This window comes from Rutilus rutilus, assembly GCF_951802725.1.
Source record: "Rutilus rutilus genome assembly, chromosome: 11".
In the NCBI taxonomy this organism is placed as follows: Eukaryota; Metazoa; Chordata; class Actinopteri; order Cypriniformes; family Leuciscidae; genus Rutilus; species Rutilus rutilus.
The window spans coordinates 33,232,238-33,256,552 of record NC_140216.1 but is presented as its reverse complement, the minus strand read 5'-3'; the positions used below and the strand labels follow the sequence as shown (position 1 = coordinate 33,256,552).

Below are 24,315 nucleotides of genomic sequence, written 5' to 3'. Positions count from 1 at the left end.
ACGGCGTAACGTTACGAACGTAAGACTATAGAAAAAATGACAGACGTTAGCTTCAGTAAAGTTAGCTTCATTCATTGAGAGAAAAGGTATGACGTCACATGTGCGCCTTTTGGGTTTGTAGTCTTTGTAATTACGTATTTTCACAGTCTTATACCTCAACAGTTTTACATCAAACTGCGACTTTCTTGACTTTAAAATGTATCTTTTAAATTGAAAAACATCATATGTGTAATTCAGGGCACAACTCAAACGAGATCAAAATATTTGTTGTCTCTCGCCATTGACTACCATACAATATTTTTCCGAAATAAGGTCCCATGGTGGTCGACCGGTGATGAGCAGTGCCTGGTTTTCTCCACACATACCGCTTAGAATTAAGGCCAGAAAGTTCTATCTTGGTCTCATCAGACCAGAGAATCTTATTTATCACCATCTTGGAGTCCTTCAGGTGTGCTTTCATGTGTCTTGCACTGAGGAGAGGCTTCCGTCGGGCCACTCTGCCATAAAGCCCCGACTGGTGGATGGCTGCAGTGATGGTTGACTTACTACAACTTTCTCCCATCTCCCGACTGCATCTCTGGAGCTCAGCCACAGTGATCTTTGGGTTCTTCTTTACCTCTCTCACCAAGGCTCTTCTCCCCCGATAGCTCAGTTTGGCCGGACGGCCAGCTCTAGGAAGGGTTCTGGTCGTCCCAAACGTCTTCCATTTAAGGATTATGGAGGCCACTGCGCTCTTAGGAACCTTAAGTGCAGCAGAAATGTTTTTGTAACCTTGGCCAGATCTGTGCCTTGCCACAATTCTGTCTCTGAGCTCTTCAGGCAGTTCCTTTGACCTCATGATTCTCATTTGCTCTGACATGCACTGTGAGCTGTAAGGTCTTATATAGACAGGTGTGTGGCTTTCCTAATCAAGTCCAATCAGTGTAATCAAACACAGCTGGACTCAAATGAAGGTGTAGAACCATCTCAAGGATGATCAGAAGAAATGGACAGCACCTGAGTTAAATATGAGTGTCACAGCAAAGGGTCTGAATACTTAGGACCATGTGATATTTCAGTTTTTCTTTTTTAATAAATGTGCAAAAATGTCAACAATTCTGTGTTTTTCTGTCAATATGGGGAGCTGTGTGTACAATAATGAGGAAAAAAAATGAACTTAAATGATTTTAGCAAATGGCTGCAATATAACAAAGAGTGAAAAATTGAAGGGGGTCTGAATACTTTCCGTACCCACTGTATATATATATATATATATATTAGAATTTTTTTTTGCATAGAATGACTTTAGAATTAATTTATATTAAATATATTATATTACTGTAACTTGAATTTCTCTCTCTCTCTCTCTCTCTCTCTCTCTCTCTCTCTCTGTCTCTCTCTCTCTCTCTCTCTCTCTCTCTCTCTCTGTCTCTCTCTCTGTCTCTCTCTCTGTCTCTCTCTCTGTCTCTCTCTCTCTCAGATCTGGATGCAGTGTACCCTCCATATGGCTACTCTGATATACCCATGGATGGCCTCCCACTGGACGCCGAGCTACATGAGCAATACATGCCAGAAATGACCTATGACCCTCGACAGGTGTACCCAAATCCTCTTTAACAACACTGCCAGCAGGTTAGCTTGCACACGTCTCTAGTTGTGGATTAACTCGACATTATCTCTGTCTTAAGATTTTGAGCCATGGTTTGTTTTTCCTGAATAACACAAATCACAACAAAGATGTTCCCGTCAGTCTTCAGGTCAAATGAAGTGGGCGAAGGTGGAGACTACAAAACGGTTTGTTCCCTGCAAAAGAAGTGGACCGGGGGCCTGAACTGTGCAGTGCTCGAACGAAAGAAGAACAAAACACACGACTTGCTTTAGTTCACCACCGGTCTGTTTGTGATGTGAACTCTAAGCACTGCCTAACTCATCTTGTTATCTTGTGCTACTAACAGAGTGACAAAGCCTAAAAGTGTGGTGACGCGATAAGCATGTGGTCATAACATGTACATTTTGTACTTTATATCGTTTGTCCAAAGATCTCCACTCCGTCCTAGAAAATGTAGCATAGCTAGCTAGCGGCTCAGCCACACGAGGGTCCGTTTTCCTTTGCGTTCTGTGTATTTGTGATGCTGAGGCATTGCTACTGAGTAGAAAAAAAACAAAAGCAACAAAACATACATCTAAAAAGAGAAACCTGTTTGTGTTTTCATTATTAGTTGACATGAGAAGCATTGATATGTTGTCCTGCAAACCTCTTCTAACAGGTCAAAGGCAGGTTTTCTTCATTTTCTTGCAAAGTCTTCATACAAACTTTTGCATTATGTTAAAGAGACAAACTGATATTCAGTTGTAAGGAAATGCTTGTGGCGTATGATTTCATGTGAAGATCATATGAATTTTAGGAGGCATTTATGGATGATGGATAGTAACTGTGAAGGGTTCATAATCATTATTCACAGATATATTATTACCCTGTATATGGCTAACATATTTGGACACCAATAACTAATAAACCAGTAAAAAAATACCATATTAATGCCAATGGTTTTCAAATTAAATGCTCAATAAGCACATACGAGTGTCCAAATATATTTGGCTATACATGTTTTTTCTTCGTTTATTTTCTGTAAATTCGTTTTTTTTTGTAAAAGAAAACACTGCTATGATACAAAAACATTGTAAATCCAAAAATAGTAATAGGATTCATACATTTAGAAGTAATTCAATAAGTAATAATGTTATGATGTTTGCCCACTTTTGTTAGAAATTTTAGAGAAGTCAAATACACAGTGACTCTATGAAGTGATGTTTTGTTTTTCTTTCATTGCTATTAATGTAACAGGGTACATTTTTAAAGGGTCATGATGTCATCATTCTGAATGAGATTTAATTGTTTTTCTTGTACAACAATCAATAGCTTTGTTATTTTGATTATGCTCTGGTATAATCCTGTTCATTAAGGCTGAACACGTTATACCGTTTTACAAAGGAACGATTAGCGAAGTACATTATAATTCATAGTTTTCATAGTTAATCCCACCTTGCAATTTTAAGGTTATGCATTCCAGTCTTTCAATTCAAAATGATTATTACACTGCTCTCTGAAACACTTTATTCTGATTGGTCGGTTGGTCTTGATGACCTCGTCAGGATTGGCTGACTGGTTGACTACATTATCCTGACTTGTTTACTCAAGAATATTTTCTCTCTTTATATAACATCCCTTAGACTTTAAATATTTTTTATACAAATACTATATTGTTTTACATCATTGTACATATTGCACATCTTGTTTTGAATGACATGCTGAAGTGTATAGTCATACGACTGATTATGATTGCCATATGCAAGGGATCTTGCACATTTGCATTTATTTGAAAGGCATTACAATCTGTGTGAAGTGTGATTGCTGATTGATGAAATTGCAGTAATTGTCAAGCATCATTCATTTACTGTAACTGTAGTGGAGAATTTTGCTTCATAACTACAAATCTGCCTGCCATCTGTTGGTATATAAGGAACATGTCTGTGCCAAAAGTAGTTATATTGATAAAGACTATTCTGGTACAGTTGCCCCGTTATGCTCTTTTCTTTTTTTTTTAACAACATCTAACAGAATTATTCTGCATATTCAGTGGTAACTGCACTCCTGATGTTGCTGTCATCATAAAGTAAATCATTTCAACATTCCCATCTGCAAGAAAAAAACATGCACGGAATGTCAACAGGAAGTTACAGTGGATATGCATTTTTACTGAACATTTTTAGTTTGACAGTATTTTTTGTTTTCAAATAAATAAACTGAATTATATTAACTGTCTCAGCTAATTGACTTTCATTCAAGGTGAAGCAACTATAATCATGACAAAATGTTCTAGTGTCATAATAATTTGAATGACGACACTTTGAGTGATCACGTGTTAAGCACATTCGGCCAGAGGCGGATCCTGAATGTTATTGAGGTTGAGACAGTGAGGGACATTGACTTGCATTCATTAAAGTTATAATTAAATATTTCAAAGTCAGAAAAAAATTATTTACAGTACCAAATAAATCTTAAAGAACTACTGACACTTTATTTTCTTGTTCTGTCAGTACAATGTCTTTTGATATGTTTTGCTGTTTGGCATCCAAATTCTAACTGTGCACTTCCCCATAGTGCACATAGGCCTATGACAGACAGTAATAATGAATATATAGTCGAATAACTCATATAATTTATTATAGCACCACCACGCGTCAGTTTTAGGGTACTCCCGGGATTTGAGTTTTTTTTTTTTTTTTTATCATTATCATAACTAGCTGCAAACTGGCAGCTAGATAAAGAATATAAATATAAATCTATAGATGTATATTTCTGCGGAACTAGATGTATATTTCCTGAATTAAATGCCAGTTTGCAGCTATAGGAGAATCTTCCTTTATTGGTTTTATTGAGATTATTTTAATAGACGAAGCAAAACTGCAACTGAACTTGACAGTTAATGATCATATAGGCCTATGGATTTTGCAATCAGTTGACACAATGATGGGAAGATGATATCATGATCATAGGCACTTTCATTATAAAGCAAATGATCTGCGGAAGGTGCTCCTCAATAGGACTGACTCCATTCAGACATTAGCCTTTTTTATATTGCACATTTAGCCAACGCAAGAAAACATCATATTATGACACACACTATTAACACACACACACACACAGAGAGAGAGAAAGAGAGACAGAGCAAGATTTGAAATGGAATGCCCAGTAAATCAGGACAGCATTAAAATAACAAGTTAACATAACATAAGTTTCTTTCCAATATTTTTTGAAGTATTTAAAAAATTCTCAAGAAATCATAAATAAAGGTTTTACATTTCTTCCATGTATATGTATGAATTATTTACCCAAATAGAGGTAAGAGTTTTTACCCAACACAACCCCATGTTCTGAAAACAAGAGGATTCAATATGATGTTCACTGAAAGTAACATTTAAATTAAACATTTACACACAGAGTAGACAGATACAACACATTTTAATTATAAGTAATCATGCTTTACGATAAATTTACAATCAATTTTAGCGAAGAATGATAAAACAATTTGGCAAAAAAAAAAAAAAAACGGATTATTAGAAACAATAAAAGAATAATCACAACAAGTCATCAAATGTTCTGCCTTAAGTTCGTTCGTGTAATAAAAATAGCTGCTTTTAAAATCAATAAACAGTATCAAATGAAGACATACAGTCTGTGACGTAATTTCCTGTCCAAACGGGGGAGCAAATCAAGGCGATTGACGCGCGAGATCATGGATGATGGGATCCCGGTTTGCGAAATCATCGGACATTGCTGAAATAAAGTAGGCACAAACATTGCATTACTTCATCACATAGACACATTAAATCAGTTTCGAACAAACGGAACATTTTCTTCACGCACAGTCGGGACCGTCTTGACGTGACGGACGCACCTGCCAAGCGCGAGGCCGAGCTAAGCTATGGCTAAAGTCGAGCTCATTCACAATCAAATAGAAATGCAAATAAAAAACGAGACAAGGATTTAAATTTCTTTTGACCACCGTCATTTGACCGATAGTCATCAAAATTAACTGAAAATTGTATACGGGTTTACCAGCGTAGACTGCAGGCCGTGTTGTTTACATAGACAATCAATGTTCATCACTGTTTCAATGGCTACACTAATTTACTGTACAATAAACTGATAACTTTATTCTTGCCATCGTGACCATGAGAATGACGGAGATCATTTATAAATGTATTTTTTACAGTAATAAGTGTAGTTCGTACGGGTTTTATGGTATGTTTTTCTAAAACGACAGACAGGCATCATCAGAAATAACGTTACTGATAAGAATCCGCAAAGGTGAAGCCATCAGCTGTCAGATATCATCTCAGCTCCAGTGTGTGTTTGTCAAATTGTTTACTTGTTAAATAAGAAATGGAGCAGGATATGGACATTTTCTGCTCTGTGAACTTGGACAGAATTCATGTATATTCACCGCTTTCCAGCAGTTATGAATGGGAACATGCTTATGAATCACATATTTCTGAATGTCAACGTAAATAGTTTAAGAAATATGTAGAATATTCATTATGCAAAAGTGTAGTGAAAACATGACAGGTTTTGAGTTTGAGGTTACATGTGCATTGCGTTGTGTTACTATAATTATATTCTATTATTCGAAGGTTTGGGGTCAGTAAGATTTTTATTTTCAATATCATTTATACTGTTATTCAGCAGGAATATGGATTTTAAATAGTGTATGTGCGTATGTGTGTGTGTGTGTGTGTGTGTGTGTGTGTGTGTGTGTGTACACACACACATTACTTATTTTGTTTCATTAGGTAACTGTCTTCATGAAGTTTTAAGTGTCACACACACTCAGCTGCAAACACCGGACACAAATCCAAGATGCCCATTCCTCCCCCTCCACCCCCAGGTGGACCCCCTCCTCCCCCCACCCTTAGCCAGGTAGGTACTCTTGGTAACTTTACTGGGGACTGCAAAACCAAAATGTTACAAATATTCACAGCGAGCACGTCGCAAATATCACCAGGCTCTGTGAACCCATTCACAAAAGAAATACACTTTTTCCACAGGCAAACACAACCCCTCCTAAGCTGAACCGAGATGAAGCGAAGGGCCGAGGGGCATTGCTTTCTGAAATCTGCAAAGGGTCCAAGTTGAAGAAGGTCGGCGTTGTCAGTGACAGGAGTGCACCGATGATCGAGAGTAAGAGCTGAGAATAGCTTGACTTTGAGAGCTCAACATTTTGATAGGCTTTTATCTTTCAAGGTTTTGTCTATGCACACATTAAACTTCAACAGTCAATGTATTTATTTACCTAAATGCATAGGTCACCCCAAATTTAAAAGTGTGAAATACTTAAGATGTGAGCTCTCATTTGTTCCAATCTTACACTACCGTTCAAAAGTTTGGGTTTGGTAAGATGAACAGTAGTGTAAGCTTTCAATGTGGTACATCATTGAATTGTTTTGTGTTTTTTCAGAGCCGAAAGGAAGCAGCGGAAGCGTGTCCAGCGGTGGAGGGTCTTCTGCACCGGTCCAGCCAGTGGGAGGGCTGTTTCAGGGTGGCGTCCCAAAATTGCGACCTGTAGGAGGTGTGTTGTTTGTTAACCATCTATTTAAAGGAATAGCTCACCCAGAAATTGAAATGGTTTGCGCACCCTTTGTTGTGTGCCATATGCTGTTGGTGCACAAAAGGAGAATTCGAAGGATCTTTACTTCGCTTACAATTAGGGATGGAACGACATTACGCACTGTTTATGTTCATCCCTAATCCCCTGTCATGTTTCACACAAAACAAAACTCTGGAGCAGATAGTAATGGCTAGTATGGCTGGGCCGCTTAATACGAGTATGCACATTTTCAGGACTCACAACCACAGTCAGCGACAGTATTAGAAATGGCGATGTCCATAGCATTGGGAAGTTTTATCAATTGATAGTGTGTTATTAAATAAACGAGTCTAATCGAGGAGTGAGTTCATCCATCAGATATTTTAAACAACCAAACAAAGACTCTAAATGCTTAGTAACCGAGTGCAGAGAGTATGTTTGAACCGGTCGCCTCGGGATCTGCGGATGAACGCAAATCATTTCTCCGTCTCCGTGAATAAACTAAACCCATCATGATTATACAGTTCACTGTCGATTAGGGTTTAAGTCGACCTTTATGTGATTAAAGTCGAGTCGACTAGTCGCTGAAGATGTCATTAATGAACAAATAAGCCTGAAACTCAAATGCGGGTTAGTCTTATGCACGCTATGGCATATGACACAGCGTTGCCCACAAGACTATTGCTCCTACATAACAGCATCTCTCTACCACTAGTGAAGATGTGGGTTTTAGTTACAAAGAAATATATGCTAGACTTTTCTGTTTCAGTTTCTAAGCCATTTTATTGATAAATCACAGAACATATCATGGGTTGATGATGTATTTCTGCACTACTGAATGTTTATGTGTGCGCGTGATCTGCACGTGATGTGCAAGGTACTTTATTTATGTGTGTGCGTTACAATGCAGCAGCACATTAGTTTAAACGCCGATTAACTTACATTTATAATAAGCTGTTTTAAATGTGCTTTCACCTAATCAATTTTGAGCATCCAGATGGCAAAATCAAACAGATCTTTTGGAGCGCTCTCGGAGTATGCATTTATTTGTCATTTTAACTTTTGGAAACAGCTTGAATGTGAACTTCAAAGATTTCTTATTCTGTTGCACCCTCTATAGGCCATGATCAGCGACTAGTCGACGTCAAGTTTAAAGCGTCATGGCAGAGCATTAAAGTCAACTAGTCTGTGCAACCCCTACTGTGGCTCTCACAATATATGACTTGGCAGACAACTAGTTGTCCAAGGCGGTGCCGTTCATTCAGCGCCGGTTTGTGAGTCCTGAAAATGTGCAGGTGTCAGTTCAGTTATAGAATGGGGTTGTCACGCTCGTAAAAAACATGAACGCAACCCTATGAAGCGGCGCTGCCATACTAGCCATTAGCATCTGCTCTAGAGTTTTGTTTAGGATGCGTCGTTCCAGCCCTACTTACAATTCATATCATACAAGCTACAGATTTTAAGACATTTTGAAGTGCCCTACTTGAATCAGTTGTGCTGTGTTTCAGATGGTTCTGCAGGCAGGTCTGTGTTGCACCCTCCTAGCACTCGTTCTGCTGCCCCACGGCCACCCGGCAGTCACGATGACCCCGACGGTTCCTCTCAACAGGCCTCTCCTACAGAATCTGGCCGTTCCCAGAGACCGTCCCTGCCTGATCTTTCTCATTCCCCTGGTGGAGGCAGCAGCCCCTCTACAGGCATGAAGCACAGCTCTTCTGCCCCTCCTCCGCCACCCCCAATGTCTCGACGTGGAAACGCTCCTCCTGCCCCACAGCAGAAGGCCACAGCTGCCTCGTACAATCGAGAAAAGCCACTTCCACCGACTCCGGGTCAGCGAGGACCCTCTCCAGCACCGACGCGTGAAAACGCACCACTTCCACCAGTAAAACCTCCTCCGTCACCCGTGAGCAACCGCTCATCTTCTTCATCCTCCTCTTCATCCCTGGCTCCGCCGCCACCCCCGTACCGTCAGCAGTCTGTGGTTTCCAATGGCCCCTCCAGTCCTGTGAATGAGGCTGCCCCTGAACTTCCCCAGAGACACAACTCGCTCAGCAAGAAGCCTTCAGCGGGTGGACACACACCGACACGTGGGCACGCGCCTCCTCCCCCACCGTCACCCAGCCCACAGGCTGCCAGACCCCCTCCTCCAGCACGAGACCCCCCGGGACGAGGAGCAGGTGAGGTCTAGAGTCTGAGAAAATAGATGCTGTGAGAAAGTCCTCTAATTGTAATTATAATTATCTACGTTTTCTACATCCTTTATCAGCCCCTCCAGTTCCTGGGCAGCCGTCACGGAATGGCCGGGATGCTCCGCCACCACCGCCGCCTCCGTATCGGACTCACGGTAGCACCTCAGATGTCCCGAGCCGAGGCAAGCCCCCTCCTCCCCCCTCCCGCACACCAGCCGGACCCCCGCCCCCTCCCCCGCCTATCCGCAATGGACACACTTCCATTTCCCGTTCCTTTGTAGGTGAGTCCTTCAAGCTCACTCTCAACCCACACCTTGCAATCTCACCCGCCCTCACATGGTCATTTCAACATCCTCCGTTCATCTAGAGAGGATGATGTTCTAGCGCTGCACTGGTCTCATAGGGCAAGTAATGGTTCCCTCCTGTGCTCTGAAACTCTCTCACATTGGGCCTTCTTTATTTTTGAGCCCTGGTATTGTGCCACAGGTGATACAAAACACATCCTCACTTTGTGTTAAACATGCTGAGAAGGTAAAAATATTCAGATTTATTTTCATATTTCAAAAAAAGTAACTTATTAGCAAGTTCACGGGTATCTGCAGTTGCAGAACAGCTGTTACTGAATAATCTCATATTCAGTGTATGTTGATGCTAATGATACTTGCATCAATTATTAGGCGTGATGGCTTTGAGACAATCTAGTGGTATTATCAGTACGGATGCACCAAAATGTCGGCTAGCAAAAATTTCGGCCAAAACAGCTATTTTTGGCTTAGGGCGGAAATGTTTTTGGAGGACCGAATCAGGGACCGAAACAGAAGTTTAATTAGCGCTTCTTCGATGGCACATTTTGACGGTGTTCACTGTTCAGCGTCTATTTCATGCACACAACATGGATAGGCTACAACAGTTAAAATATGGTGACACACGCTCTGGATTGACAATATTCATTTCTCGATTTTATTTGGTAATGATATGGTCTCTTGAATCTAAAATCTTTTAGTCTGTGGTGTTTTCTCTTGATGCGCTGCATGAACAAAACTTCACTAAATATTTGAAGCACGCCTGCCATCCAATAATTGCAAAATTCTGTCGATTTCATTTCAAAATTCAAACAATGAACGTCATTCTTGAGCTCTTTTATACGGAGTGACCGATCACTGTAGCCGCCTCAGTTTTAGTGGCAGCACGGATCAAGAGCACATGATCCGATCATCTCATCCTCACTTCACTAGTTACAGCACGGAATAAACATGGGCGAACGAACACCAGAAGGTATGTTGAAAGACATTACAACTTACAGAAATTAATCCTATCTCATGTAATCGCTCAATCAGTGTTTTACGCGGTGAAAGACTTCAATGAAACAGCTTGTAGGCTACACAATGTCACTTAACGTCAGATTCACCTCAAGAAAGCTATTCAATGTCCATAAACTCATTAGTTAGCAAGAAAAAAATAACTTAAGAAAAGAGCATGTTGCTAAATATATGCACTCTATATATTCATTATATTTTTACTTGACCTGTTAATGGCTTTATTATTTAACGCATGTTTGAATAAATCTGTCATGAAAACAAGTTATTACAGTTATTAAAAAGTTTATATAAAAACTGCCTTATATGTACAATTCAAATGTTTTTACAACTCAGTTTTAGCTATTTGAGTGTTGATTATTAAATAAGTTTAATTATTTTGTATAGCGGAGGATTTTCCCGAACTTAAGAAAAGAACCGCCCTCTCCACTTTTTGAAAAAATGCACATGCGCAACACTCTACCTGCTCCCGAGAGGGAACGCCTATTAAACGTGTGCACGAGAGAGCATGCACGAGCTAATCATAGCTTACATTAACTTTTACTAGCAGTGATTTTAAATGGATTTCTCCAAATAGCATGCCAAACTTTACCTGTCAAGTAGAAACTTCGCGACTGAGGCATCAGTGGGAAGCCCAACCTGTGTTTTGAGCGCACGCCATCGTGTGAATCGTGTGCACGAGCACGTACGACAGCCTTACGTAAACATATCACCAGAATGATTGACACTTAGGAGGACCAATAGTCTTGATGATCCACCCGGAAAAAGAAAATCCTCCGCTATACCTTTAATGGATTATTTATTTATTTATTTTCGATTTTGGTTTTCGGCCAAGTGCATCGTGAATTTTCAGTTTCAGTCCAGAATTTTCATTACGATGCTTCCCTAATTATCAGGCACGTGGTCACTCATTATAATATCATCCATAATGCAATCCAGTGGTTTGTCATGCCCAATCTAATTGAGTATAGATGTTGTTGCCACATGTTGGCACTTATATTTTAGACATTTAACGGACACTTTTATCCAGAGAAACTTACAGAAGGACTTTTCATCACTTGAAAATTATGAAAATATATATATATTTTTTTTTTATTCATTAAGGCCGTGACACGCCAAGCTGACATCAAAGAACTAGAGGCGATGGAAGCTGACTGTTGTTGCCTCACACCGGCTGCGCTTGAACACACTGAAAAGCCCACAAGCAACTGTCGGCTAGCATGTGTTCTGCGCCTGTAAGGAAATATCTGTGTATATCAGCAGGTGTCAAAAGTCTATATTCATCGTTCAAAAAGGAAACCCAAATATGCAAACTGTGAACAAAGCAGCCCTTGCTTACCATTCTGAATTTCAGTCATGCTGATCACTTTCTTCATTCCAGGCGGCTCATGTTATGAAAATATTTGTGTATCGGAATGCTCAGGTAGATGACGTAAAATTAAAACAGCCTTCTGTCTCGTTCGCATAACTGAACGGCCAATCAGAGCGATCTCTCTCACCGACGGCTGATTCAACATGCTGAATCCGGTGAACTGCAGCCGACGTGAGCCCTCACTGCAAAAACTAGCCCGACAGCTCTGGTGTGTCACGGCCCTTGATGCAGTTGGTTTTGTCCAAACAAAGTGACCTAAAAATTAGGAATTAGCAATTTAATATCCTTGCTGAATAAAACTTAATTTATCAACTGAACCCAAACTTTTGAATGCATTATTTAAAATGTCAAATGTAAAGTGATACTGCTCACCAGGAGTCTGATCTCTCTGTTGATCTTCTCTGAATACCCTTTCATTTTCTTTCGTCTCTTTCAACAGATGATTTTGAGTCCAAGTATTCTTTTCATCCTCTGGATGACTTCCCTCCTCCAGAAGAGTATAGACATTTCGCTAAGATATACCCAAGCAAAGCTAACAGAGGTAAGTCCCAGGAAAATGAACAGTTAGATCTAGCAATTTGTTTCAGGACCACGCAGGCTTTAACAAATAAATGTAATGAATCCCACAATGAGCATAAAGCCTCCTTTGATCTTGTGTGCTTTCATGAGTTGGTGTAGATGCATCTTCAGTTTGCTGAATGCATTTGCCTGATGGCTGTGAACTAGTGCTTATACAATGTCATACAGTGATTGTGTGCTCTGAGCTTGGACTCATACATGTGTCTGTTTGTTTGGCAGTAATGAGAGGAGCCCCTCCTTTGCCACCCGTTGGGAGGTAAACACTGTGACCGGTCGCTCGGGCTGCATCGGCGACGAGGGTTCTTCACACAGACCCATGCGCTCATAAACAGACAATCTCACATGCACATCTAAAGACACAAAGCTTGCACCTTATTAACATCCATTCGCCCCATCGGATAACATTCCTCTACATTCAAGCAAGCTCCATCGCATCACTTTTGTCCTGCGTGGAGGCTCGTCTTCACTCAGAAAAGAGTGCGATGAGGGAAAGTTTTGCATCCCACCATCAATAATGGCCCACTTTGTTTTTCTCCCTGACATTTCACTTAGGTAGCACTGCACATTCGGTTTAATGTGCACCGAGAGCTAGCGGAAGTGTAATGGCGTCCGAGCCTGTATGTAGGTAATGCGTAGCACTTGAGATGGGAAGCGGAAAGCGCGTCCCTGGAAAATGTCTTAACTACCAAGTCACGTTAAATGTTTTGTTGGTCGTTTTCTCTCTCTCAGTCGCTGCCCCATGTTATGCACTGTGAATAACGCGAGTCACGTAGCTGAGCGTGAACTGAACTGTAAAAACTGCTACTGCTTTAGATTTTTGTTCGTTTTTTGTCTTTTGTCCTGGTCGTGCCCCTTTTCAGGGAACAGCCATTACCTTTAAGTTCTCTCAGGGGGTTTGTTGGACTTCATTACCCTCCGGTAAGTTGAAACAGGTCCAAAAGTGCCAACAGATGCTCTGCCATTAATAAATCAGCACGGCTCCTTCAGCTGTAAAACGGATCCTCCTTTGGGAACCAGTGGTTTTCATTGTTAGTTCTTAAGATGAACCAGTTTTTATTTCAGGTTTGAAGTTGTCGTCCAGCAATACTCTCAATATTTTTCACCTGCACCCTGCAATTTCCCTGTTACAGGACGGCACAGCTATGCCACCTTACGTTTGTGACCTGGTTGAAAGCGAAACTTGTCCACAAGCTGCCTACCGACTGGTTTTGCATCAAAGACTGCCTTTGAGCGAAAATCGCAAGCGTTTTAACCGTTACAGAACTTGATTAAGTTCAATGCATGCTGCTTTTTCGGACAGACCTCCAATATAAACCTTGAGTGTACTTTGCATGTAAAGCTGCAACATTGCTCTATGTATTGCTTCATTTTCTTCTGTTTTTTAACAGTGCATCTGCTGTTTGGATGACAGGACCATAACTAAGGGTACTGGAACGGTGGTCTTATACTCAATGGTATTGCTGCGGAAATGTGGTAACTAGTTATTTCATAAGAGTCATGTTCAACTAATTGTACAATTGATGTTTGCAGTCAGCCTAGCCAAACGTGCAAAGTCGAGAAGACTGGCACTAATGACGACATCCAGATTTGGAGTTTATTCCGTGTCATTGTTAGATGTTCATGTTTATTTTCCAGAGAATAGTCTACATTTCAGTTCTGCAGAAGAGCTAACATCTCATATGTTGAGTGTAGATTAGATGGACTTTTTTAACTAACTTTTTTGCCCCTCTTCGTTCTTCTGCCTTACATTTGCTGATTAATGTGTCGGTACGGGATTTTCAAAACACATAAGAAATAATAAAAAAATGGTGTATTTACAAGTACAAAGGGAGAAATGGTAGTGATAGTTATTAATCTATTTTTAAGTTGTAAAAAGCTTGTAATATAGTAAATAATTTCAGGCAATGAAGTCGTGGACTAATCGTTACTTGATGGTATATCCTCGTCCCTGAATATGGTTGAGGACGTTTTCTGACACTAATAATTGTATTTAATCGCCTTCTGTCTGCCAGCAGAGGTCAATGTACATGTCTTTAGAGGAGCATAACTTACTCACATTGAGAGAGGATTGTCATTGTCATCATCCCATGCTTAACTAAAGTCTGTCCACACCTGTTGAAATAAAGCTGAGGAAAAATGTGGTCAAAGAATGTGTCTGTGTCATTTGTCAGGAACAGGGTTTACCATTTCTTTTAATTGTGTTTGTCTTCAACCGGTTGGTTTCTTCTGTAGAACACTGAATGAGAGATTTAGAAAAAAACACGTTTTGGTCTAAACCATATCGGACTCTATTCGTTTTCATTGTTTGGACAAATAGAACTCATGTTATATTTACAGTTAGAATCTTTGATTAGATTGTGTTCTAAAATTCCAAAAATGGAATGACCTGCCTACTCAACCTGAGCTGCTGATGTCAAGATCAAATCAACTCTTGACCCATTAATACTTACACTTACTATTCTATATATATATATATTTAATAAAAAATGTACTGTGCTAGATTAACTTGGACTAGTCTAGGGACTTTTTAGTTCGCCCCCTAATAAAATCATTCGCACTTAACGCGCCAGACGCTCAATTCGCGCCATTCGCGCGAACGAGGTGTATTCGCGTCTACCGCGCCGTGCTCTACGCCTCATTCGCGCCGCGGGAATTTTTTACGCGCGTAACGCGTCTTTGCATTGACTTAACATTGAAATCACTCGCGCCTGACGCGCTATTCGCGTCCGGTGTGAACGCACCATTAAAAGTCCCAAGGGAGCATCGATGCTCTCTACGTTCCCTACAAAACATAAATTATGTGAACTCAATAAACATAATGATGCAAGATAAATGTTTTGAAAAAAAAAACAAATAAATCATTATTACATTTTATTTTAGCACAAACATACATCGCTAGACAGGTAGTGAACATAATATAGCTAACATTTATAATTAATCTACGGCTGAAATGTTGCACATAGCTATTATGTAACAATGTACTTTAAATAACATGAAAATATGTTCTACTGTTGTTCATAAACATGTTTTAAATCCATCTTTGTGTTTCAGTAGTCTCAACTTTACACCAGGTTATGTTATTAGGACAGTGTTTGAGTCTGTGCTGAACTGCACAACTGAAGTATCTGTCCATTCATTGGCCAGTAGATCATCGCTGTCCTTTGCCTATCAAATAAAACAAGATATCAGCAAATAAACTCTCCACAGTCCCCAAAGTTTACTGCTTTGTTGGTTCTAATGAACAATCAATTTTTGTATTCCATAATTTTACTCTATTTACTTTTTTAAAATAAATACTTTTTCATTTTTTACTATTATATTTGATATTAAAGATTTATTTACATTGAGGTCTGTTGTTTTTTCTGTTGCTTCCTCTCTTGTGGTGGCCTTTTCTGAAATGTTCAGGAAAAAAATAATACATATTAAAAAGTTTAGGCAACAGAAACATTTCTATTAAATATTGATTGGCAAGTGAATGCTTATCGAACAATTAAGTGCATTATTTATTAAACAGCCTCATATAATGATGATAATGTCTTACTATTCCATGACCACAATTTCCAAGAAACTCCAGATACCGCAAATAATATAAGCAGTGCTCCACACACTAGTGCAATCACCCGAATAAGGTGTCTGAAAAAAAAGGGAGTTGTTAAACTTATACCGAAGATGAGATATGTTATCAGCTAGAATCAAATGTCTGATAAATAAATGTTGTACAGAAGAATGCTTTGAACATACCTGCTTTTATAAGTGGGTATGGGTGCAATTATAATATCTTTAGATGATACAGTAACTGTAGAGTTACTATCAACATATGGAGATGTTGATCTACTGGTTAATGGAGTGGTAACTGTGCCACTGCTGTGAGATGGGTTCTCTTTTGAGTTCTCCGTTGTGGTTAGAAAGGATGAGGACTGTATCGTAGAATGAAACTGCTTTGGTGATGCCGTAGACGTCTGGCCAGGTTTTGCCGTCTGAATCAAAGTGCTTTCTGGTAATTTTGATTTTGTGGGTGTAGGAGGTGTGATTGAGTTATGGTTGTGTACATCCATAGCTGAAGTGAAGGATGGTGCTGTGGTATATGTGGAAGGTCCTGTAAATAAAAAGGAGCAGGTCAGATTTGACACACAGTCTGTTTTAAACAGCAGTAAAGTGTTGTTTTGCTTTACCCAGAAACTCATTATGAAAGTCTATGAAAGGTCATCTGCACTGCCATTGTCTTTGAAGGAGAAGTGTGTCCTTCAATGAATATTAACGGTCAGAACTGTGGCACATAGTGGTCTGTATGCACTCAGCAGGACCCAGTGTGGTGTGTCAATAGTGTAGTGTGGAATGAAGCACAGCTTACAAAGAACAAACAAGCAGGTTTCTGTTGGTCAACGCAGCAAATTAGCTTGACCTGTCCTGGAGACCCACTGTCCTGCAGAGTTTAGCTCCAGCTCAAACACACCTGAATCAAGGTCTTCAGGATGGCTTGAAAAATAACAGTGGAAGGTGTGCTGCTTTAGCTCACCTGCCTGTGGTTTTTCAACATATCCTGAAGACTTTGATTCAGGAGTGTTTGATTAGGGTTGGAGCTAAAGAATCCAATGCAAGATCAGCATGGCAAAAATGTTCACCCTCACGTGAAATTCCAGATCGCATGGATTCCTTAGCCTGGGTTTCCCCATGCTGCCTTGCACGCAACGCGATTTTATTCACGCTGCTAGGCAGCCTGGACACCATGGACCAGATTTTCCCCTCAAAAAGGGAACCAATCACAGAACGGGGAGGGAGCAGCAAGACGATGACGACGTCTATGCGACACACCGAAGCAGTTTGTTTATATCTATGGATCCAACATGGCAGCAGACGCGAAGTTACCTTTCGATGTAAGTAGTTTAGAACGCAAGTTTATTTCGTCTTCTTCCTCGTCGAATTTCTGTCGCTCTACATACGTCATCTGGTATTACTGAAATGAATGGCTATGAGCTACGTACAGGCGCATTTGATAGACATTCGTAGCGCCCAATAATCGGCTCTGGGCATTCGTAAACCACGCCTCAAATAAGAGAAAATGAACATGTGGTTCCCAGACCACGTCTCAATGAGACGAGGTCTGACGTTAGCCAGGCTATGGATTCCTATTAAAATTGCATGATATTTTACCCTCAACGTTTTTTTGCTGAAAAGTGTTAAATGTGACCACAGCTTTTAAACGGTGGCCAAACCAGGCACAATGCGATAAGATTCAAGCTCTAAGCAATTCGTCTGTCTGCGCTCTTATAGCGTAACATCGCTTCAGGAGATCCGAGCTCGAGTCCCGGATTGTGGTCCTTTCCTGATTCTTTCCTCACCTATCACTTCCTGTCTCTCCTTGACTGTCCTCTCCAAAAAGGCAAAAATATATAAATAATAAATATAATACAATATTAAATAATTAAAATAGTTTAATTCACACACACGCTTTTGGTGAGCTCGTGCAAATTGTAGCCTCTTTTTCCTATTTGTAGTGGAGATGAGTGGTACCCGGTGGGGTCTTCTGCTGTTGTAGCCCATCCGCCTCAAGGTTGTGCGTGTTGTGGCTTCACAAATGCTTTGCTGCATACCTCGGTTGTAACGAGTGGTTATTTCAGTCAAAGTTGCTCTTCTATCAGCTTGAATCAGTCGGCCCATTCTCCTCTGACCTCTAGCATCAACAAGGCATTTTCGCCCACAGGACTGCCGCATACTGGATGTTTTTCCCTTTTCACGCCATTCTTTGTAAACCCTAGAAATGGTTGTGCGTGAAAATCCCAGTAACTGAGCAGATTGTGAAATACTCAGACCGGCCCGTCTGGCACCAACAACCATGCCACGCTCAAAATTGCTTAAATCACCTTTCTTTCCCATTCTGACATTCAGTTTGGAGTTCAGGAGATTGTCTTGACCAGGACCACACCCCTAAATGCATTGAAGCAACTGCCATGTGATTGGTTGATTAGATAATTGCATTAATGAGAAATTGAACAGGTGTTCCTAATAATCCTTTAGGTGAGTGTATATTATACATATATATATACATTGTGTGTGTGTGTGTGTGTGTGTGTGTGTGAATTAAAATATTTTAAGTTATTTTTTAGGATCTGAGGTAAATTATCCATTGTTGCTTTCAGTATGGCTAAAAAATTATATATGAACTCAAATTAAACCAATTTATGTTGCAGAAAAAGAAACCCCTGTGGCTCGTCGCATCTTTTATATATTCATATGTTATCATCACATATATGATGTCGCATACATAATATATGTGAACAACTGTTGTTGAAACTTACTTGTGTTGGCATCTGTAATGAGTTGCCTTGAATTTACACTGATATGAACAGGAGCCTGCACTTCCCCAGCCATGCACCAAAACCAGCCTGCGTCTGTCTTCTTCAGTCCTGTCAGTGTCACTGTATAAACACCATCATTTGTATCATTTATCTGTAGAGCTGCACCACGGGATGGCTCTAAATCTTCAGCCGTTTGACAAGAGCGCAAATCTCCACTTCTGCACCATTTTTTCTCCTCATCTCGAAGTCTGTCACTGTAGAGACATTGGACGGTAACATTGCCGCCCTCTTCACCTGACACGCTATTGCTGGCCACTGACAGATCTGGAGTACCTGAAAACAATCAAATAGCAAAATCATTTACTCTTGGAACCATTTTGGTCTCATAGATGCTAAAGCATCTCAATAACATTTACCCTTAGTGACGGTTAGTTCTAGACTTGTTCTAGCATTGGATCCTGGCTTATTTACGGCACACCAATAGCGATTTGAATCACCGCTGCTTAGGTTCGTCATCGTCATGGTTGTTACCAGTTCATCTGGGCTGTTGTGAAAGCTGATACCGGTTCGCTTCTCTTGGTTGGTAGATCGCATTTTCGAGCAGATCGCCCACATTTTTCCTTTGCACCAGAACTTAGGAAGGTCCTTGTGCAGGAGATGGTAGTGACAGGGAATGGTGACAGATCCCCCACTTTGAGCTGTTATCTTCTTTACTGTCCATAGAGAGTTGACTGTACCTGTGAGTCATAAAATGATAATATACCTTAGAAAGATTTGATTTGGAACACAAAGGCCAGTTCACATTGCGCAAACTATGAAGGCGCTGTGCTGGTTGTAGTGGATTAGCATTTAGGTCTGGTTGTTCACACAGTACAAACTGCATCTTAACTTCTCTGCATTTTAAAAATAATTTTTGTCAGGTTGTCAAACTGCTGCAGATCACCAGCCGGGTCACCAAATCCAGCAAGGCGGCATTAGAGTTTACCAAAATCCTTTACAACCCTCTACTTCACATAGAATGGCTTTAATGTTACCCAAATGTACTCTGGTGATGTCTAAACATTTTTATTTTATATTTTAGAAAGCATGTTTCTCTGATGTGAACAATTGCAGATCACCAAATCCGTTATTTAAGCTACACAATGGCTTAAATGCTATGCAAATTGAACCTCTAATACAATACCTGTATATAGTCTGCTCTGCCTTTATGTGGGTTCCAACTGCCATTGATTCAAAGAGCTGATGATGACGTAATAATAAAACTATTAAGCGGAAACATTTTATGTTTTGATTGTTTCTGCCACAGAATAAAAAAAATAAAAAAGGTAATTGCAACTATTTTATATCTTATAATTATGACTGTATTACACTGCTAAAATTATGCGTTATGACAACATATGTTTTTACATCGCTTTAACTCATCAAAATAAGTTAAGCAATTTTCAACTTATTAAATGTTATACAAGATTCAACTCATTTTTTTTATTTTTGTTGGTCAGTTTCATGTAATTTAAGTTCAAATGACTTAAACATCCAAGTTGATTGTACGGATTGTACTTTTTTTTACAGTGTTCTGGATTGCAGGTCAACTAACAAATTATATTTAAACGACAAAACACATTTTCTTAATATTTGATTTCATGATATAGTTAACAGGTTTGGGAAAGTTTTGAATATAAAAGAGAAATGAAATAAAACCAATACATCAGTAAAGCAGCACTCACGATTAGGGGCATCATTAGTATACCAGAGGCTAACCAGCATTACAACTGGCCCCTATACCCCAAATAAAAATGTCAGTATAGGCCATTAGTCAATACGTTGGCGTTCTCTTCCATGTATGCCGTTACAGAAAACGAGTTGTCCAGAACAGTTCCATTCACACAGCAGATCTTCGGCAAAAATGCGGTCTTGAGTCCAGAAAATGTACGGGTGTGTATTCGGTTATATAATGTGGTTGTCACTCCTGTAAACTCCAAAATAATGATTTTAAAATGAATCTTTTTGTGCAGCCAGTAGGCCTGTCAGTGTAGCTCTTGGAAGCCTGTGCATTAATGCACCCCTCCTCGCAAATGCTTATTTACACTGCCGGTCACAAGTTTGGGGATGCCGGTCACAAGATTTTTAATGTTTTTAAAAGAGTCTCTTTTGCACCAAAGCTGTGTTTATTTTATTAAAAATACAGTAAAAATTGTGAAATATTATTCCAGTGTAAATCAGCTGTTTTCTATGTGAATATATAGTAAAATGTAATTTATTCCTGTGATCAAAGCTGAATTTTCAGCATCATTACTCCAGTCTTCAGTGTCACATGATCCTTCAGAAATCATTCTAATATGATGATTTGATGCTCAAGAAACATTTATGATTATTATCAGTTGAAAACAGTTCAGATTTCTGTGGAAATCGTCATACATTTTATTTCTCAGGATTCTTTGATGAATAGAAAGTTCAAAAGAACAACGTTTATTTGAAATATAATCTTTTGTAACATTATAAATGTCTTTACTGTCACTTTTGATCAATTTAATGTGTCCTTGATGAATACAAGTATTAATTTCTTTAATTTCTTTAAAAAATAATAATAATAATTCTTACTAACCCCAAACTTGTGAACGGTAGTGTATATCTAACGATTCGGAGAAAAAAAAATCAGAATAGTGAACTAAAAAGTCACAATTTACAGTGTATGACCTGAAGAAAAAGAGGATGTCTGGTGAGAGGGAACATCGGAAATTCTTCTTTTGCAATATCAGGCGAGCATGATTACGAAAAAAATCACTCTCACGTCAGCGAATTGCGTTTTCTCAATATTTAGATCACTAAGTTCACACAGTAACTTGGCAAAATGTTTACATTTGCAATAAATCTCAATATGGTATTACTGTAGAAATGTAACAATCTGATGACTTACTCATTTTTTTTTATTATGTTAGACTGTTTAATTGTAATGTTCATCCTGATATAATTTAGCTACAAACCCTGTATGCACTGATGAAGTACATCATTAATGCTGCTCATTGTAGTCATTGAATAATGTGCAACATTCTTATATCAATTTATCATTTTCAAAACATATGAAAAGATTTTTCAAAAACATTACAAATATATATTTTTTTATGACTGACAAAGAATGGCGTTTTGAAAGAATCCTATTCCCTAGAATAATTTAAAGAACCAACACAGGTTTAGTATACAAAACTGAATTATTTTTCCTTAAAGGACTTACCTTGGACTCCTAAAAGCAGCGCTAGGGTACTCAGCAGAAAAGACATGATTTAATCAGGGATTTTACAAAAATGATAAACCTTCCTCACATGTATCTTCGACTTGTATCTTAACCATTTGAAACAAACTCCTTTTATAAACTGTTGTGGATTTCAACATTTCCTGCAAGTCTCACATCCTTCTTTCCTCATTGCCGTATGCACGCAGGGCCGTAGCTGCGGTTGTTGCTGTGGGGGGATTAGGTTTCCCCCCCATTGAAATCATCACAATCCTTTTCCCCTCCAGCGACCACCCTGGGTACCCAAGCTCAATACCCAAGCCAGTATTTTTGTACCCCAGTATTCATTGTGTATAATACAATTTGTAAAATAAATGCTTAATAATAACTGTACTTTGGTTTTGCAAAGACTGTACCATGTCAGTAAAACTGACTCATCTCACCTGAGCCAATCAGTGGTCAAACAGCACTCGTCAATGTCAAAATGACCGAGATGGCCACTTAAAATGAAGGAGGCAGGCATTACTGTTTACAGAAGCCAAGCATGAATTTCAGACCGGTGCTTCAGTTTAACGGTCAAAAAGTAATATGTGAAATGGATGTAGCTAACATTAACAATATGTTGATGAAAGAGGTGTTGAAAGGAGAACTCCGGTCAATTTTAACATTGAGCTAATTTTTTTGTACATTTGGAGTGCTGTCAGTACAGAGAACAACGACAAAAATCGGTGTTGCCTACAACGTGTTATCCTCTTTTTAAAATTTGCACCCTGTTGACTTCAATGGGGCAAGTTTTAAACCTGCTTTTAGCCTCTTAACATCCTTGATGTGTCATTACAAGTGCACAGGTCATGTGAGTGATTCCTTCGGAGTGAACGCGGGTGAATCTGACTGCAGTAGATGTGAAAGAAATATATAAAAAATGATGTTTATTCAGCCAGCGCACATACCTGTGTTTACATCCTGTTTTCGGTCGAAGTCCACAGTAATCGATTGTCGAGTTCACGCGCGTGATCATAGGTACTAAACCTAGGCGCGTGAACTCGACAATCGACTACTGTGGACTTCGACAGAAAACAGGATGTAAATACAGGTATGTGCGCTGGCTGAATAAACATCATTTTTTATATATTTCTTTCACATCTACTGCAGTCGCGTTCACTGCGAAGGAATCACTCACATGACCTGTGCACTTGTAATGACACATCAAGGATGTTAAGAGGCTAAAAGCAGGTTTAAAACTTGCCCCATTGAAGTCAACAGGGTGCAAATTTTAAAACGAGGATAACACGGTGTAGGCAGCACCGATTTTTGTCGTTGTTCTCTGTACTGACAGCACTCCAAATTTACAAAAAAAATGAGCTCAATGTTAAAATTGACCGGAGTTCTCCTTTAATATACTCTGTAAACCCAGATTTTGTTTCTAATTAAACTTACGAGTGATCATTACTTATTATTTTATGTTTAGTAAAAACCTGCTATCATTACTAAACAACATTAGTTGTTTGTACTATTAACTGAAAGATTCATTGCATTAATCAGGTTTAGCAGAGATAACTTGGTATGTTTAGTTTCATAAGGAAGGGGAGGGGCCAAATCAAAAACATGCCTGGTCACGTGAAAAGACCCGCGTCTAACGTGCGTCCAAGGGGCTCTACGAGTATTGAGAATTGTATTGAGTATTGAGAAGCAGACGGTATTGAGAATTAACAGAGGTTTAGATGTTGATGAATTATTGTTTAATTTGTAGTCACCATAATGGTGATAAGTGTTGGCTTTAGTTGGGCTCTTGCCCTTGACAATTAAACATTAGTTTTTTTCTGGCTGCTTTATCTGAGTGTTTAAAAGGCACAATTGTTATAGCAAAAAAGCTAAGAGTATAGTGATCCAGTGGCTATGACTGCATATTGATGTAGTCATCTATAAAGATTATAAGTCATCAGCACCTCATTTCATCTGTTTAATCTCTTATTGTCTGGGTCTTTCCATATGATTGATATGAATGTTAATACCACTCAACATGTTTAGTTTCAGCTTGTGTAAAAAGTTAGGATTCCATGTTAATATAACTCAACATGTTTAGTTTCAGCTTGTGTAAAAACTAAAGTGGTATAGGGCAACGGGTTTCCACGCGATTTGCGAGTAAAGTCAACTAATTCGGGTTAAGAGTGTACAGGGATGCAAACAAACTCAACCAGCGCCGTTTTCAG

General features: G+C 39.3%; 3 protein-coding genes across 4 annotated transcripts in view; 2 read left to right on the top strand and 1 right to left on the bottom strand.

Moving 5' to 3' along the window:
- The window catches only part of jupb (junction plakoglobin b), a 78,755-nt gene extending 74,840 nt beyond the window's left edge, over positions 1 to 3,915 (top strand). For both annotated transcript variants that reach the window (XM_084424212.1, XM_084424213.1), the window contains exons 15-16: positions 1,460 to 1,611; positions 1,730 to 3,915. In XM_084424212.1, coding sequence (XP_084280338.1) covers positions 1,460 to 1,596 — 137 coding nt within the window. In that variant the 3' untranslated portion in view covers positions 1,597 to 1,611; positions 1,730 to 3,915. The remainder of the gene's footprint in view (positions 1 to 1,459; positions 1,612 to 1,729) is intronic.
- A 1,291-nt stretch (positions 3,916 to 5,206) lies between these two features.
- Positions 5,207 to 14,727, top strand: wipf2b (WAS/WASL interacting protein family, member 2b). Its single transcript, XM_084422557.1, has 8 exons — positions 5,207 to 5,327; positions 6,334 to 6,460; positions 6,589 to 6,721; positions 6,999 to 7,109; positions 8,636 to 9,304; positions 9,394 to 9,597; positions 12,444 to 12,545; positions 12,803 to 14,727. The coding sequence occupies exons 2-8, from the start codon at positions 6,401 to 6,403 to the stop codon at positions 12,841 to 12,843; spliced, it is 1,320 nt and encodes a 439-aa protein (XP_084278683.1). The 5' UTR covers positions 5,207 to 5,327; positions 6,334 to 6,400; the 3' UTR covers positions 12,844 to 14,727.
- A 714-nt stretch (positions 14,728 to 15,441) lies between these two features.
- On the bottom strand, positions 15,442 to 22,262 carry LOC311300468 (uncharacterized protein). The gene is made up of 7 exons (XM_084424757.1): positions 22,109 to 22,262; positions 19,296 to 19,616; positions 18,880 to 19,212; positions 16,325 to 16,679; positions 16,125 to 16,216; positions 15,926 to 15,975; positions 15,442 to 15,748 (listed from the first exon to the last, which is right to left on the bottom strand). The coding sequence occupies exons 1-7, from the start codon at positions 22,152 to 22,154 to the stop codon at positions 15,656 to 15,658; spliced, it is 1,290 nt and encodes a 429-aa protein (XP_084280883.1). The 5' UTR covers positions 22,155 to 22,262; the 3' UTR covers positions 15,442 to 15,655.
- Positions 22,263 to 24,315: the final 2,053 nt, after the last annotated feature.

Coding starts and splice junctions, on each gene's coding strand:
- wipf2b (XM_084422557.1), top strand. CDS start 6,401: ATGCCCATTCCTCCCCCTCCACCCCCAGGTGGACCCCCTCCTCCCCCC. Junction 9,598..12,443: donor CATTTCCCGTTCCTTTGTAG/GTGAGTCCTTCA, acceptor CTCTTTCAACAG/ATGATTTTGAGTCCAAGTAT. Junction 12,546..12,802: donor CCCAAGCAAAGCTAACAGAG/GTAAGTCCCAGG, acceptor TTTGTTTGGCAG/TAATGAGAGGAGCCCCTCCT.
- LOC311300468 (XM_084424757.1), bottom strand. CDS start 22,154: ATGTCTTTTCTGCTGAGTACCCTAGCGCTGCTTTTAGGAGTCCAAG. Junction 16,217..16,324: donor ATACCCACTTATAAAAGCAG/GTATGTTCAAAG, acceptor CTTTTTTTTCAG/ACACCTTATTCGGGTGATTG. Junction 15,976..16,124: donor GAAATTGTGGTCATGGAATA/GTAAGACATTAT, acceptor TGAACATTTCAG/AAAAGGCCACCACAAGAGAG.